At 35.3% G+C, this 14375-nt stretch overlaps 2 protein-coding genes across 3 annotated transcripts in view; one reads left to right on the forward strand and one right to left on the reverse strand.

Moving 5' to 3' along the window:
• Window positions 1-7347, reverse strand: part of ccdc191 (coiled-coil domain containing 191) — a 22837-nt gene extending 15490 nt beyond the window's left edge. Inside the window, exon 1 of the mRNA XM_051882496.1 lies at window positions 7246-7347. The gene's annotated coding sequence lies outside the window, so the exon portion shown is untranslated. The remainder of the gene's footprint in view (window positions 1-7245) is intronic.
• qtrt2 (queuine tRNA-ribosyltransferase accessory subunit 2) overlaps window positions 1-14033 on the forward strand; it is a 15339-nt gene extending 1306 nt beyond the window's left edge. The window contains exons 4-9 of one of the 2 annotated variants that reach the window (XM_051882505.1): window positions 3502-3578; window positions 3806-4015; window positions 5562-5761; window positions 7271-7440; window positions 10682-10778; window positions 12580-14033. In XM_051882505.1, coding sequence (XP_051738465.1) covers window positions 3502-3578; window positions 3806-4015; window positions 5562-5761; window positions 7271-7440; window positions 10682-10778; window positions 12580-12817 — 992 coding nt within the window. In that variant the 3' untranslated portion in view covers window positions 12818-14033. The remainder of the gene's footprint in view (window positions 1-3501; window positions 3579-3805; window positions 4016-5561; window positions 5762-7270; window positions 7441-10681; window positions 10779-12579) is intronic. The other variant, XM_051882507.1, reaches the window with a different exon arrangement.
• Window positions 14034-14375: the final 342 nt, after the last annotated feature.

A 14375-nucleotide genomic window follows, 5' to 3' on the forward strand; every position in this document is an offset into this window, starting at 1 on the left:
TTGCAGTTTTTGTTGCAATTTGAACTTTATAAATCGTAATTGCGAGTTTATATCTTTGCTTTTCTGACTTTTTTTCAGAATTGTGAGAAACTCGATATTGCGAGGGGAAAAAAAGTCAGAATTTTGAGATAAAAAGTCAGTTATCTTTAATTTTTTATTCTGTGGTGGAAACAAGCTTCCATAGGTTAGTGTGTCTGTAATAATATCTCAGTTTGTGCTGATAGCAATCAAAATGTCTTTCTTTAAACATTTCACATTTATTAGGTAAGTAGCCCAAGGGATCAAGTTTTGGTTGCTTTATCTTGGCTCTTTAGCCTCTGCTGGCCATTTGGTTATAAAAGCATCTTCTTCCCTTGATGGCAATTAAAACCTGTTTAATCACAACACTAAGCAACATATATATTACTAATGTCTCATAAGTACTAGTGTTGTCAAAAATATCGATATTTCGATATGTTTCTACTGAAATATCTGAAGCGGTTCCAATACTGCTTTTCTGCAGTATCGATACACCAATACCAGCTGTACTTTCTCACCCTCTCTTCTCTCCAACTGTGAATTTACAGTTTGCCACACACCCGCCTCCTGTCACTCACTTGTTTCATTTGCTCCAGTTGAATAGTGCTTGTATCGTGCATAATTTTACTAATTCCTGCAGGTTTCGCACTCACACCAAAAGTATCTATGTAAGTGGTGTGCACATAAAGGCACCTCTCAAACAGCTCGCGAGTACCAAGTTAAGTTGTTTTTCATGGCGTACTGCACTTGAATATAGCCTGTTAGACCCACCTGAAAAACTTAAAGCCATGTTTATTTCATTTGTCTCTTTATTCTAATCTATCTATTTGTGCTATCGTTTGCAATTTGTTTATTTGTTCTAATTTTATTACTGACTGCTTGATGGGATATGATGGGATGATAATAAAAATACCTGTATGGCAGTTTTCCCTGTGATATTGAAAATGCTATCGAATATCGATATTTTTCAAGGTATCGTATTAAAGTTAGAAATTCCACTATCGTGACAATACTAAAAAGTAGTGATGGCTGGTTTTTTTGGGTTTTTTTTTTTTTTCTTTGGAAATGGCTCGTATAAGTGTGAAATGGACTTATTATTCCTGTCGGCTATTTTTTATGCCACATCTGTGGATAGATGTTGAAGAATAATTTGGGGCTATTGTGGTGCCATCAGCCAGTTCCACTGTTGTCCATATAACGTTTTTTCGTGGTTCTGAAATGAATAGTCACATGGCATTTACAGCTCAGGCAATTGACTGAATTGAAAACTTTTGTGGTCCCATGCCAAAGATGGCAGATTTCAAATCACATAATTCAGGTGGGTCCAGCAACTGCAATTGAGATGAATGGTAATCTACTCAAGAGGCTGCATCCTAGTGAGGCTGTGTCCTTCCTAGTCCAGTCCTTCAGAGTCTTGTAGGCTAGAGTCTTCCTTAGCATTAAACTCTTGAAAGAGATGGTCTAGTAAGTGTGCACATGGCTACATCACACGTGTTCCCGTTCCCATTGTCACGATGTGAAAATACTATAAAAATTATAATTTGAACAAAATACTTGATATTAAAATCCATTATGTTAACTGCCTTTCTGGTAATGTACAGGTAATGACAACCATCTGTAGTCTCCCAGTGGTTTACATTATGCACAGTTTAGCATTATGGGATTAATCAGCTCAATGCCAATTAATTTCCTCCTAGTTCTTTTTTGTGAACTAGAATGTGTGCAAGGGATTGTGGGTGATTGGAGGACGCGAAGGATACACTTGATGCATCCTTCAAAACAGGCCAAACGAAGGATGTGAAACAAAAACTGCCTTCAAAGGATCCTTTAAATTGAGACGTCCTTTGACGGAGCTTAATGAATTGGCCTTACTGGGACGCAGCCTTCCAATTGAGAAGCACCCAGACTATCACTTTAGTAGTTTGTTCAAGATCATTAAAAAGTCAAAGAGGGCGGGACAACCTGTGACTCACATGAGATCACAGCAATAGCAAACCACAACGATCCAATCAATTCCCAGTGGACAAAACCAAGTCCTGTCCTACATTTTTTTTTTTTTTTTTTTTTTTCTTGTTTGAGAAGCCATTTCACTCAGATATACGTCACAATAGGGAAGAAAAAATAAAACTTCGTTTGATGGTGACTTTATACAGAAAGACTTAAATCTCCTTTACTCACAGTACTAGAAGTTTTGAGATATGGTTGAACTCTTATTGAAAGTGAATTGTGTAATTTCTGCACCAATAGCATATCGCAAAATTGCAAAAATAAGCTTCAAACAGGTTTCAAGCACACTTCTATTGCTCAAACAAACAGATTGCAATTCCATTTGCTGCCACAAGTGGTCCAGAAATTACACTCTTCACATTCAGTTTCCCAAACACATTTAGTCGTAATAAATATAATAAAATTATATTAATATTATATAAAAAATGTAATGAAATAGAATTGATTTTTAGCTTTCAACCAAACAAAATTTCCCAGTGGCTGTTGTATTAATCTTTAGTGTTGAAGGCATGTTTTCACATTCTCTTCCTCTCACTGACTACTAAGTGACTGTTAAGAAGTAATTATGTATTCATACTTGGTTGCATGCCACAGATACATTTTTGAAAAATTAGTTTTCAGTTTTCATTTTGCAACCGTAACGAAAAGAAGCGTACTGTTTCAGTCACTGCCTTCAGCAATCCAACCAGAAATGAGAAAGGTAATTGCATTCACAATATTAAGATGTGTGACCGTGAAGACATTTCAAAGGGTGACTTGAAGTGCTCCATTTGGATAATTACAAAAAGAAAATTGTTGTAAATGATAATATTGGTCACCAAAGTTCACCTACCTCATTTCCACACAGTACCACCGAATTTAGATTCCTCCTTGCGTTCCTTGTGTACGTTCATCTAATCTACAGTTGGGAATTAGTTTGCACAAGCTATGCAAATGTACACTTTCGCCATCAACAACACTCATCAGTGCCCCAATTTGTCCTAATCTCTATGTAAATGCATTTTTATATCTTCAGAATAATGAGTTGAGCTCTTGGTTGTTTATTTCGCCAGTAAACAGTGTTGCCATAATGAAAGTGTTCTGCCTGATTGCATTGGACTATTCTCATGCATTCCATCACTGCTGAGTATTCAGTAAATGGATGAATAACAAAAGTGTATTTTGCAGTTTGTCATATGTTGTGTACTGGCACTATTTGTATCTTTGAGATTGTAGTCATTGCTTTTAAAATGTTTTAAATTAATTTTAGATGAATGACATCTATTTTGATTGGAAGTAATTTCTTGAGGTGTGCTGGTTACAATAGACGTCTGCTATTACTCTGAAGCTTATTTTTGCTATTTTGCTGTATGCTATTGGTGCAGAAATTACACATTTCACCTTCAAGAAGAGTTCAACCATATCTCAAAACTTCTAGTACTGTGAGTAAAAGAGATTTAATTGAATTAACATGAAGCTGATGGTTTCCCTACACAGGTCTTCATGATACTGTGCTTTTCTGTTCTCTGCATGATTCTGCGAACACCAGTCCTGCTGGTCACGTCACCAACAAGGTTAGTGAACTGTGTCGAATGATTGTTTTTAACCTCTTTTGTCACTGAGATGGACTGAAATTCCATTAAATCATTACAAATAGTCTAAAAGGGCAATTTAGAAAAATCTCATTGGTTTTCAACTGCTCCATTTTGGCTTAGAGAGAGAGCTTCTGTGTCCTCTAAAGCTATGCCATCCCTTTATTGTTAATTGTCATTGATTTAATGGTTTGTGTGTAATTTAACAGACCGTGTCGGTGTGGGGCAGCGGTGGAAGGATAGAGCTGACGGCGGCTCGGTTCATGGCGATTCAGGCAGCTATCCAGCCGGACTGCTATCAGAGCATGGCGGACGGAGAGACCTGGCAGGTCAATACCTCTCGCAAGAGAGTCCGTAAAGCAGTGGACAGGACTCTGGCCCATCTGGATGAATGTCTGGTGTTGCACCAGAAAACACAGGTCAGTACACTAAAACACATGAGTTCTAAACAGAGATACATTTCCAATAAAACTGGCAAATGCCACACTTGTCATATTCTAAACTATTCAGGGCTCAACTTTAGTGTCTCAGAGAGAACCACAGAATAAAGTTAGACGAGAAACTTTTTACAAGATAGTTTTTCTAAACAGAACTTTTTTTTCTAAATTAAATCTGACTTTACATTGCAAATATGGCACACAATAGTGGGAAACTCCATTTTGGGGGTCAAGGTTCATCTCAATGCCATGAGAAAGTAAAAAGTAAGGATGTAGCGCATATGTATAAGGGTTATTATCGTCAACTAAAATTATTAAAAACATTTCTGTTAATAAATATTAGTTGAAAAATTAAACAAACTTTAGAAATGTTGCCTTGGAAATTAACTGAAATACGTTTAAGTTGAAGCACTAAAATTATTAACTGGAAATAATTAATAACTAACTAAAACTAGAAGTGAAATAAAATAAAAATAAATTAAACCTAAATAGCAGTATTTAAAAAAATAAGTAAATAAATAAAATGACAAAAGCACATAATGAAATTACTAAAAATTAAACTAAAATTAACATAAAACTAAAAATATATGTGTGTGTATGTGTATATTTATATTTATACAGTGCCCTCCATATGTATTGGGACAGTAAAGACAAAATTGTTCTGTTAGCTGTGGTGTCAAGACATCTATAAATATAGCAGTAACACTTTACAATAAGATTCATTAGTTAAACATTAGTTAGTGTATTAACTAACATGAACTAACCATGAGCAATACATTTGTTACTATATTTACTAATCTTTGTTAACGTTAGTTCATGAAAATACAGTTGTTCATTGTTTGTTCATGTTAGTTCACAGTGCATTAACTAATGTTAACAAGATTTTAATAATGTATTAGTAAATGTTGAAATTAACATTAACAAAGATTAATAAATGCTGTATAAGTGCAGTTCATTATTACTTCATGTTAACCAATGTAGTTAACTAATGTTAACTAATGAACCTTATTGTAAAGTGTTACCAATATGATTAAAAGTTTTAATATGAGGCAGAAGTACAGAATACCACATTTTATTATTGGCTGTTTCAACACAAAATGTTTTACCAAATAAGAAGAACAGCACTTTTAGAGTTTCATCCCTCTGACTAATGTGAGCATAAGTATTAGGACGGTTTAACTTAAAGTAAATGTAAAAGTTTAAAAGCTAATATTTAGTTGTAAACCCCTTGCAAGCAATCACTTGAGCGAGTCTGTGACCCACAGACATCACCAGACTATTGGTTTCACACTTTGAAATGCTTTTCCAGGCCTTTATATTTCAGCCATTTTCAATGGTTGCTTGTTTTGGGGAGCTTCTGCCTTTGGTCTCCTCTTCAGCTGGTGAAATGCTTGTTCAATAGGATTTAAATCTTTAAATCATGTATATATAATATGTATATGTGTGTGTGTAAAAGCTTATTAATAAAACTAAAATTAAAAACTAAAATATCACTATATATTTGCAAACTGGCTGTCTTTGTTCACAGGAATTAAAACATGCAGAGATATTCGGGGTTGTGGAGGGTGGAGACATTATGGAGGAGAGGCTCCGGTCGGCACGAGAGACTGCCAAGCGTCCTGTGGGCGGATTTGTCCTGGATGGATTCCATTCTGCTGCCATGGACCAGGATGTGAGGTCTCAGCTGATTAGAGCGACAACTGCAGAACTTCCCCAAGAAAAACCCAGGTAAAAAAGGAAATTTCTGCCTCACAGGCTCAGAGATTGAATGGATAAATCGTTCCCATCTTATTACTCTCTGATTATGCACCTCGATTCTCAGCAGCCATAGCAACACTCTATCCCACCAGGAGCCCATAACAACTATCTCATCCTTTTTGTGGAGCTGGAAGTGCTGGGGTTTCAGGAAAAAACTTCATCTTATGTTCCTAGTGTTGTAATGATTGATTTCTCTGTTCTCCCTCTCTTGGAGATTGACTGGGAGGTTACAGAATCATACAGAGACAGCAAGACAATGGCAGAAAGTAAAGCAGTGTGGATCTGAAAGCGTCCTTGGACTCAGCGGGGTCTTAAGAGGGCTGCTTCCCACTGGGCTTTACAGTCTTGCTAGAAACCGACAATTCCCTTGAGTGTATCTCAGGTCACAAATAACGGGAGCTGGAGAAGGTTGTGAGGCAGACAGGCTGGACGACAGGATACATAATTTAGATTTAGAGCTGCAGATGTTTAGATGTTTCTGTGCAGATTTAGATGTTTCTGTGCTGCAGTATTTATGCTATAATTAGTGGACAATGATGTTATATATATATATATATATATATATATATATAAATTGCATTTTAAAATATATTAATGTAGAAAATGTTTAATGTTTACATAATAATTAATGTTTTTTTTATTCTAATAATATTTTACAATATTGATTTCCTTAAAAGTATTAAACAGCACAACTGGTAGACTGGAAGACACGAAAGACTGGAATAGCCTAATGGTTGATGAAAATTCAGCTTTGCCATCACAGGAATATTTTTAATTCTAATAATATTTCACAATATTACTGTATTTTTGATCAAATAAATGTAGCTTCTTTCAAAAGCATAAACGTACTGACCCCAAACTTTTGAACGGTAGCGTGTGTGTGTATGTGTGCGCGCGTGTGTAATTGTCTTTTTGTTTGTTTGTAGATGTCACAATGTGTTAGTGGTCCTCATTTGTTAGTTCGACTATCCAAACTCCCAAACTAACCTCAAAAACAATTCTTGTTTCACTGCATGAGTTTGTCTATGTATTTATGAGATAGCTTTTTAGCCATCTCCAATGAACCTTCATGTTTTGTATTAACACTTAATGATTTACCCTGGGCTGAACTTGGCTTTGATTTATCACTGGGGTTCACTGTAATCTGTCTTTCTGAGGTACACTTAGAAAGTATTCCCAAGCCAATAGAAAAAAATGCATTGTGAGATCTAAAGCTTTAGAATTACCTGTTACTGCTGAAGTGTGTAATTTATTCAATGTTCAAATACCTTTTCCTATCTCAGCTTAACATGCAGAGACAACTATGACCTTTAATTAACCTTTATATTTAACCTTTAATTAATAATAACTCCCATTAATGCAAAAACGCTTTGTATTTGACTTATATATTGTACTTTAAGCCTGAGGGAGGGAAAAACCCCTTTTCCTTTTAAAAAGACATACAGTGCACTGACATTAAGCTTTTGCCATCCATTTCAGGTTGGTGTTGGGTATTGGCCGTCCTGATGAGGTCATCAGCTGTGCTGAAGCAGGAGTCGACCTGTTTGAGAGCGTCTTCCCCTTCCAGGTGACGGAGCGGGGCTGTGCACTCTCCTTCGACTACACCATTGATCCTGACCCTGAGACGGCAGGTACATCAGCCCCTACAGGTGTGCAGAAGCCCATAGTTATACCATTCAAAAGATATTACAGGTTTCTTACACTTTCTTAACCCTGTAAAGCCTACTGTATCATATCTGATACTCAAATTTCCAAGGCTTCTAAATTATAAACACTGAAACTTTAATTTTAAGAAAAGACTGTTTTAGATTCATCTTGTAATATATAAATGAGCTGTTTAGCTCAATAATATGAATGAATAAGGTCGTATTTCAAGTGTTTGCTGCCAGATTAGTGTCAGCAGGAATAGTGAGCTGTATGTGAGACTGTTTTTCACAGTATGGCTTGGTGGAAGTGGAGCTGTGCTTCTGCTAGTTGTTTCAGATCATTAAGTTTGATTTAAGGGAATAAAGTCTTCAAGACAGAGTGTGTTTGTTCAGGCCCCAGTCAAATTAAATAATTGGCTCCTTTTGAACAGAACCCGAGCCCTGGGAATCCGTCTTGCCATCTTCACTGTCAGCAGGAACATGTGTGAAGTCAAACCTTATTATGGTTATCCACCATTTTGTGTTGCATTTTACTTTCAAAAGCATATTCTGTAAGAATAGCTACAAAGAATGTCTACAAAGTATCTGGATCACACAAAGAGAGATAAAAAATTCACTATAGGGCATAAATAATTGATTTGAGCTGTTTGGTGTGCAGCAGTCTGTTCTAAGAAGAAGCTAATCGATGTGTTAGGATGGTAATCGAGTTCAGGACAGGCGCTTACAGAGGGAGAGATATCCTCTCAGCCAATTAGAGAGCTCTGCAGGGGGACTGTCCGTAGCCTCACCCTGATCTGCCACCTTCTGTCAGTACAGGTCACATGTTTTAATCTACACCACTCTTGTTCTCTTTCGCACCCTCTCATCTCTGTCTAAACCTCCACTTTGTGGTCTCTTTTTCCTTATTTTTCCTTCTTTCCCTCTCATGTGTGTCTTTACTCCCTTATTTTCTTCTCTTTTTACTGGTTTCTCTTCGTCACGTTCTAAGTACGTTTTTTGCATATATGTCACTGTTCATATTTTATAGAAATTTGGAATTATTTTAATTGTTCATAGAATATTAAAGGCATCTGTGATTATGTACAATTAAAGCAAAAAACCTAAATTTAGGTTCACAGTAGTGCTTCTGATTTTTTTTTTTTTTTTTCAAATCTTATGGTTAAATGGTTAAAATCACTCGCATTCTAGTCATATTAATAGTATATTAAAATTATGGAGCGGGTAGCCTCATGTGGGCTGCCATGTTGAGATACCATGACTATAGCCATACTGTGCCGCTTGAAAGTTTGTGAACCCCTTGCAGAATCTGTGAAAATGTGAAAAATTTTAATAAAACAAGAGAGATCATACAAACATTTTTTGCATATTTGAGCCCTTTCCAGTAGTGACTGTATGATTTTGAGATCCATCTTTTCACACTGAGGACAACTGAGGGACTCAGGGACAACTATTAAAAAAGGTTCAAACTTTGCTCCAGAAGGAAACATGATGCATTAAGAGCCGGGGGGTGAAAACATTTTGAATTCAAAGATCAAGGTAAATTGTACTTGATCTGTTATCTTCTGTTGCTTCCATAGGGCAGTACTAAATGGAAAAAATTTATATTTAAAGAAAAATAAGAAAAATTTGGACTTCTTCATCCTGTTCAAAAGTTTTCACCTCCCGGGTCTTAATGCACCATGTTTCCTTCTGGAGCATCAGTGAATGTTTGAACCTTTTTTAATAGTTGTGTTTGAGTCCCTCAGTTGTCCTCAGTGTGAAAAGATGGATCTCAAAATCATTCAGTCACTGCTGTAAAGCGTTCAAATATGCAAAAGATGCTGGAAAACTGAAGAATCTGCAGGACCTGGAGGATTTTTCTGAAGAACAGAGCTCAGTTTAACTGCTCAGAACAAACAAGGGACTCATGAACAACCATCACACAACAAACAAACAGTTGTAGATCATCCAGGTAACCACACACAGTATTAAGAATCAGTGGTTCACAAACTTTTGAACGAGGTCATTTTAATAATTTCAGCTATTTTTTTGCCTTGTGAATTATATGTAAACATCTTTTATGTCAAATATCTTACTCAGGACAGTACTAAATAAAAAATAACATGCATTTTGTATGATCTCTCTTATTTGTTAAAATTTTTCACAGATTCTGCAAGGGGTTCACAAACTTTCAAGCGGCACTGTGTGGCTTTAGATGTCCTGTAAGAATTTTTTGAAGTCAGCATGAAACTGAAGTTGCAGTAGTCTTTTCTGTCCTATAGTGTGACATATCTGAGTGAAATGGCTTCTCAAACAAGAAAAAAATGTAGGGCGGGACTTGGTTTTGTCCATCGGGAATTGATTGGATCATTGTGGTTTGCTATTGCTGTGATGTCATCTGAGTGACAGGTTGTCCCGCCCTCATGCCAGTAAATGCTCCATCAGAGAAGAGATGATGTAATGTATAATATTATTTTATTATATTGTAATATATTTTATTTTTCTATTTATTTTTTTCACTAGAATTTGAGAAATCTTTCATTCACTAACCATGCATATGCACAAATGTGTGAAATCTGCATAGAAATGCTTTCAAGAACAAATCATGATTAATCTTTCATACTAAAATTAATTCTAAATTTACAAAAAAAAAATAGGAACAACAAATAGGAGATTTTCAAAATAAATATTATACATGTGTATATATACAGTAAAAGAGTATGAAAATGTGCTTTATACTGAAGCAGAGAAGTCTATAATCTGGGTCTGTATAAAAAGTTAATTTAGTTTGAACTGTTTTTGAGGATGGCACACTTGGCATTGCTTCTTAGGCAAGAGCGTGTTGAGAGTGATGAACGGTTGAGCGGAAAGCCTATATGGATACGTTTGGGCCTGTTTTATGTAAATTACAAACATAGCTCATTTAGAACACAGCAAATTCATTAACGTTAGAATGATGTTGAGAACAAAATTCATATATGTACATACTGTATGTGTTATGAATTTAGCCGAAACTTTTTGTGAGAAGTGCTCTTATCCATATAATCCATTCAGTTATTAGTGAATGAGACCTGGTGTTCTTCTAATAGAAACGCCACTGCCTTTAGGCTACCAGAATTTCACTCAATTTGAAAATTACATTTCCTTGGCATGTGCACACCAGACATGGAAAAATGCACTACTTTCATTATCTGGTCATGAAATGTATATGTAATAGGTTTTGTCTTGTGATGAATTTTTAATCATGTATACATGTTTGGCACAGTGCTGGAACTCAACGGAGAGATGCCTGCTGTCAAGAAGCTGAATGCGAATGGAGATGAAAATATGACGCCTTTCGAAATGAACCTCAAAGATAAAAGGTACGTGTGTGTGTTAGTAGGGAGACAAGGACATACCCTTTCACCTCTCATACAGCTGTGCATTTTTTCATTGCTCATATCAGATGAGGCTACTAATGCTTTCTTTCACATCTTTCATGATCTCAATCTCCTCAGCTTGTATATGAGGATAAATAAATGTTATATGTCAGTAATTCATTCTCGCTTCTGAGTGCATTTCCATAATATTGCTCCTATCACTAGAGTCAGATCAGATTAGTGGTCAAAGGAGCGATGAAGGATATTAAACAAAAGGATTTTCCAACCCCCACACTCACGTCTGCCTTATAAATCCTCCGATATACATCAGCGAGTGTACAATATACATGTAGGTCTTAAGACTTTTTCTACTGAATAAAATTTAGTATAAATATTACTTTTACTTTACTATTTACTATTAGATTCTATTTACACAAAGTGACATAGCATTTTCTTAGCAATATGCTATTTACACTAAGTGAAAATAGCGCTATATTCTATTTACACTATATAAAAGTAGCAGTTCCTTGCAATAAGTGCAAATATTTTTTAGTTGCTATTTATACTTATAAACAGTGTTGGGGGTAACACATTACAAGTAACTTGAGTTATGTAATCAGATTACTTTTCCAAGTAACTAGTAAAGTAACGCATTACTTTTTCAATTTACAACATATCTAAGTTACTTTTTTAAATATGCAATGCAAATTACTTTTTCACATTTATTGACTGACACCTCTCCTGTCCCCATGATGAGAGAAATAAAGTGCAGAGGTGTTGTGTGCGCTGTGTAAACATGATGGTTATTGTAGTTCTAGTCTAAATGTGAACATTCATTTACTTATCTGAATCGCATGAAAACATTCAGTATTCCTCAAAATGAATAAAAACAGTGAAATGCAATTTCAGAATTTTACACAAACCTGTAATAATTAACTATATTAAATTACACAAATATACTTTATGTATTTAATCTCACTTTATTAACCAATGTCTTTGCTGCTGACCTTCAATGATCTAATTCAAACATACTAATAAGCAAAAACTACTTTAGATGGCAGCACAGCTGAAAGGTTTGTTTGAGCTGCGCCCTCTACTGTACAGGCGTAAATATACATTTCTTTCAGCCTGAGGCTTTTTCATTTCACTTTTGGTGTGAAAGGGCCTTAACATTTGCCAAAAATATAACTTTTTTTGTTATTAAAAAAACAAACAAGCAATTATTAAATAGATGCCACCTTATTGGGACAATGCAGCCCACCCTATACCTGCCCCTAACCATACCCAATAAATACTTTATTATTAAACACTCGTTAGGCAATTTATTTCCACTTTTCAAATATTTTCTTAATTTTTATTGAAAATAAATGCCTTTTCAATCTGGTATGTGATAGGAATTGTATTGGTATATTTACACTATATTTACACATAGAAAAAGTATTGGTATATTTACACTTCTATTTACTTTGTGGAAAGCATGCATTGATTATTTAAAAATACTTAACCTGCAGAACATCTGTGATATCACATAAGATATCACATAATGTCATCAATAGACAATTTTATGATTTTTATTATTTTATCTTTCACTCATAATCACCAGTTGTACATATTGGTTGATCACATTTGAAGCTATGTATCCCTTTTAAAAATATATATTTTTTAATGTTTTGTTGCATTGCAGATTTGTCCTTAAATTTATTTTCATACTGCATTAAAAACACGTAAAAGTCCTTTAAAATCCCTAAACGTGCAGATACCCTGGTGTGAAAATTAGCCCCATAACACTGTGTTTGACTTTCAGGTACCAAGATGATTTCCGCCCACTTGTGGAGGGCTGTGGCTGCTACTGCTGTAAAAAGCACATGAGAGCGTATGTTCATCATTTATTGGTGACCAACGAGCTGCTTGGTGGTGTTTTACTCATGCTGCACAACATGGCACATTACCTAGGGTTTTTCAAAGCGCTGCGGGAGGCAATAGCCAGCGACCGTCTGCAGGACTTTAAAAATAGAGTGCTCTGTTGCAGAGAAGGTGATTGAAATGATTGAAGGACTTTGGGCAAAAAGAAAAGATGAAAAAAGAAAGAACAAAAGAACACCTACATGAGAGCGTACTTAAGGCTTTGATGTGGTTTCATGAATATAAAGCTGGATTCTGATGCACATGCTCTTGCCATGCAAAATATCAGACAAAAAGTGCTAATGTGAGTGACATGGCAAACCTTTTAAATTCCCATGGCTCATCTTAGAGTTCACTTAGAGTTGGATTTAAAATTTGCCGTCTGCTGCATCAAATGAACAATTTCTCTCAGAAGGAGCATAAATAATGGAGAAAAATTACCTTTTTAAAAGAGCAGCTCTTGCTCAAATTCTCACTTTTTCAAGCCCTGAAAAATTTCCACCTGCTGTTTTCCTCAGCACATATTTTTCTGACTGGTTATACATTTATTTTGGAAAATGCTGCATTTCTTTCTTTCTTACAATTATGGTATTGTATAATAATATTTATTATTGTGCATTATTATTATTATTGTATATAATTGTGATGCTGTTTAGATTAACATTTTGCCCTTATGTTAAGTTTTAAACTTCTGCAAATCTAGCTTACTGACTTTTTTGTATTTGATTTTTCCGATCTTTACATTCCTCTTCATTAAGTATTTTTAACTTTACAATAAATGCACCGCAGAGTGCCTGTAAACCTTTTAGCTGTGACTATATTTACAACATAGCACAGCCTAAAGTGCCTTATTGCTTTTATAAAAGTTTAATGTTATGTCTGTGTATATTTTAGCACGGCTAAAATGCTGTCTTGACCAATCAGGTTCCAGGGTCGTAACCATCCATTTTAATTGTTGTTTTATGACCTAATTAAGGATGTGTGAGTGCATTTTGAGAGTGAGTACTGTAACATTTATTCATTTGGTAGACCTTTTTACTCAGTGCAACTTACAAACAAGAAATGCTGCAGCAGCGATTTTTAAGGAGACAATAACATAAGTGGAGCAATACAAAGTTTCAAAGTTGGCCATGTACAATCTAGTACTGAGATGTAGGCGTAAAAGGGCAACAGTACAGGATATTCCTTTAAATACTTAAGGCAGAGTGTGTTGGAGTGGGAGTGTGTTAAAGCACAAAAGTGAGAACCTGTGTTAGGTGCACGCTGCAGAAATTGGAAATCAAAGAGGGAATCAATGGTTTGCAATGTCCTTATTGAACTAAAGCTGTTTTTCCCCAGATACAGTGGGGCCAAAAAGTCTGAGATAATTTTTTTTCCAATGCAAATTACATTATCAGCATTAAAGAGGGCCTATTATGCTTTTTTTTTTTTTTTTTTTTACATTTTCAACTTTCTTTAATGTGTAATGTTGTTGTTTGAACATGAAAAAGTTCTGCAAAGTTAAAGTCTAAAAGGGGTTATTTTCTATATCAGTAAGCACTGTTTCTGAACTCCCTAAAACGGCTCGACTGGAGTCTTGAGTTTTCTTCCGGGAACATACATATCACAGTATTCCTCATTTAAACAGTTCCCACCCAAGGCAAAACCAAAAAAAAAAAAAAAAAAAAGAGACAAGGCCTGGTTGAGTTGCGTTAGTAA

This window comes from Ctenopharyngodon idella, chromosome 23 (genome assembly GCF_019924925.1).
Source record: "Ctenopharyngodon idella isolate HZGC_01 chromosome 23, HZGC01, whole genome shotgun sequence".
NCBI lineage: Eukaryota > Metazoa > Chordata > Actinopteri > Cypriniformes > Xenocyprididae > Ctenopharyngodon > Ctenopharyngodon idella.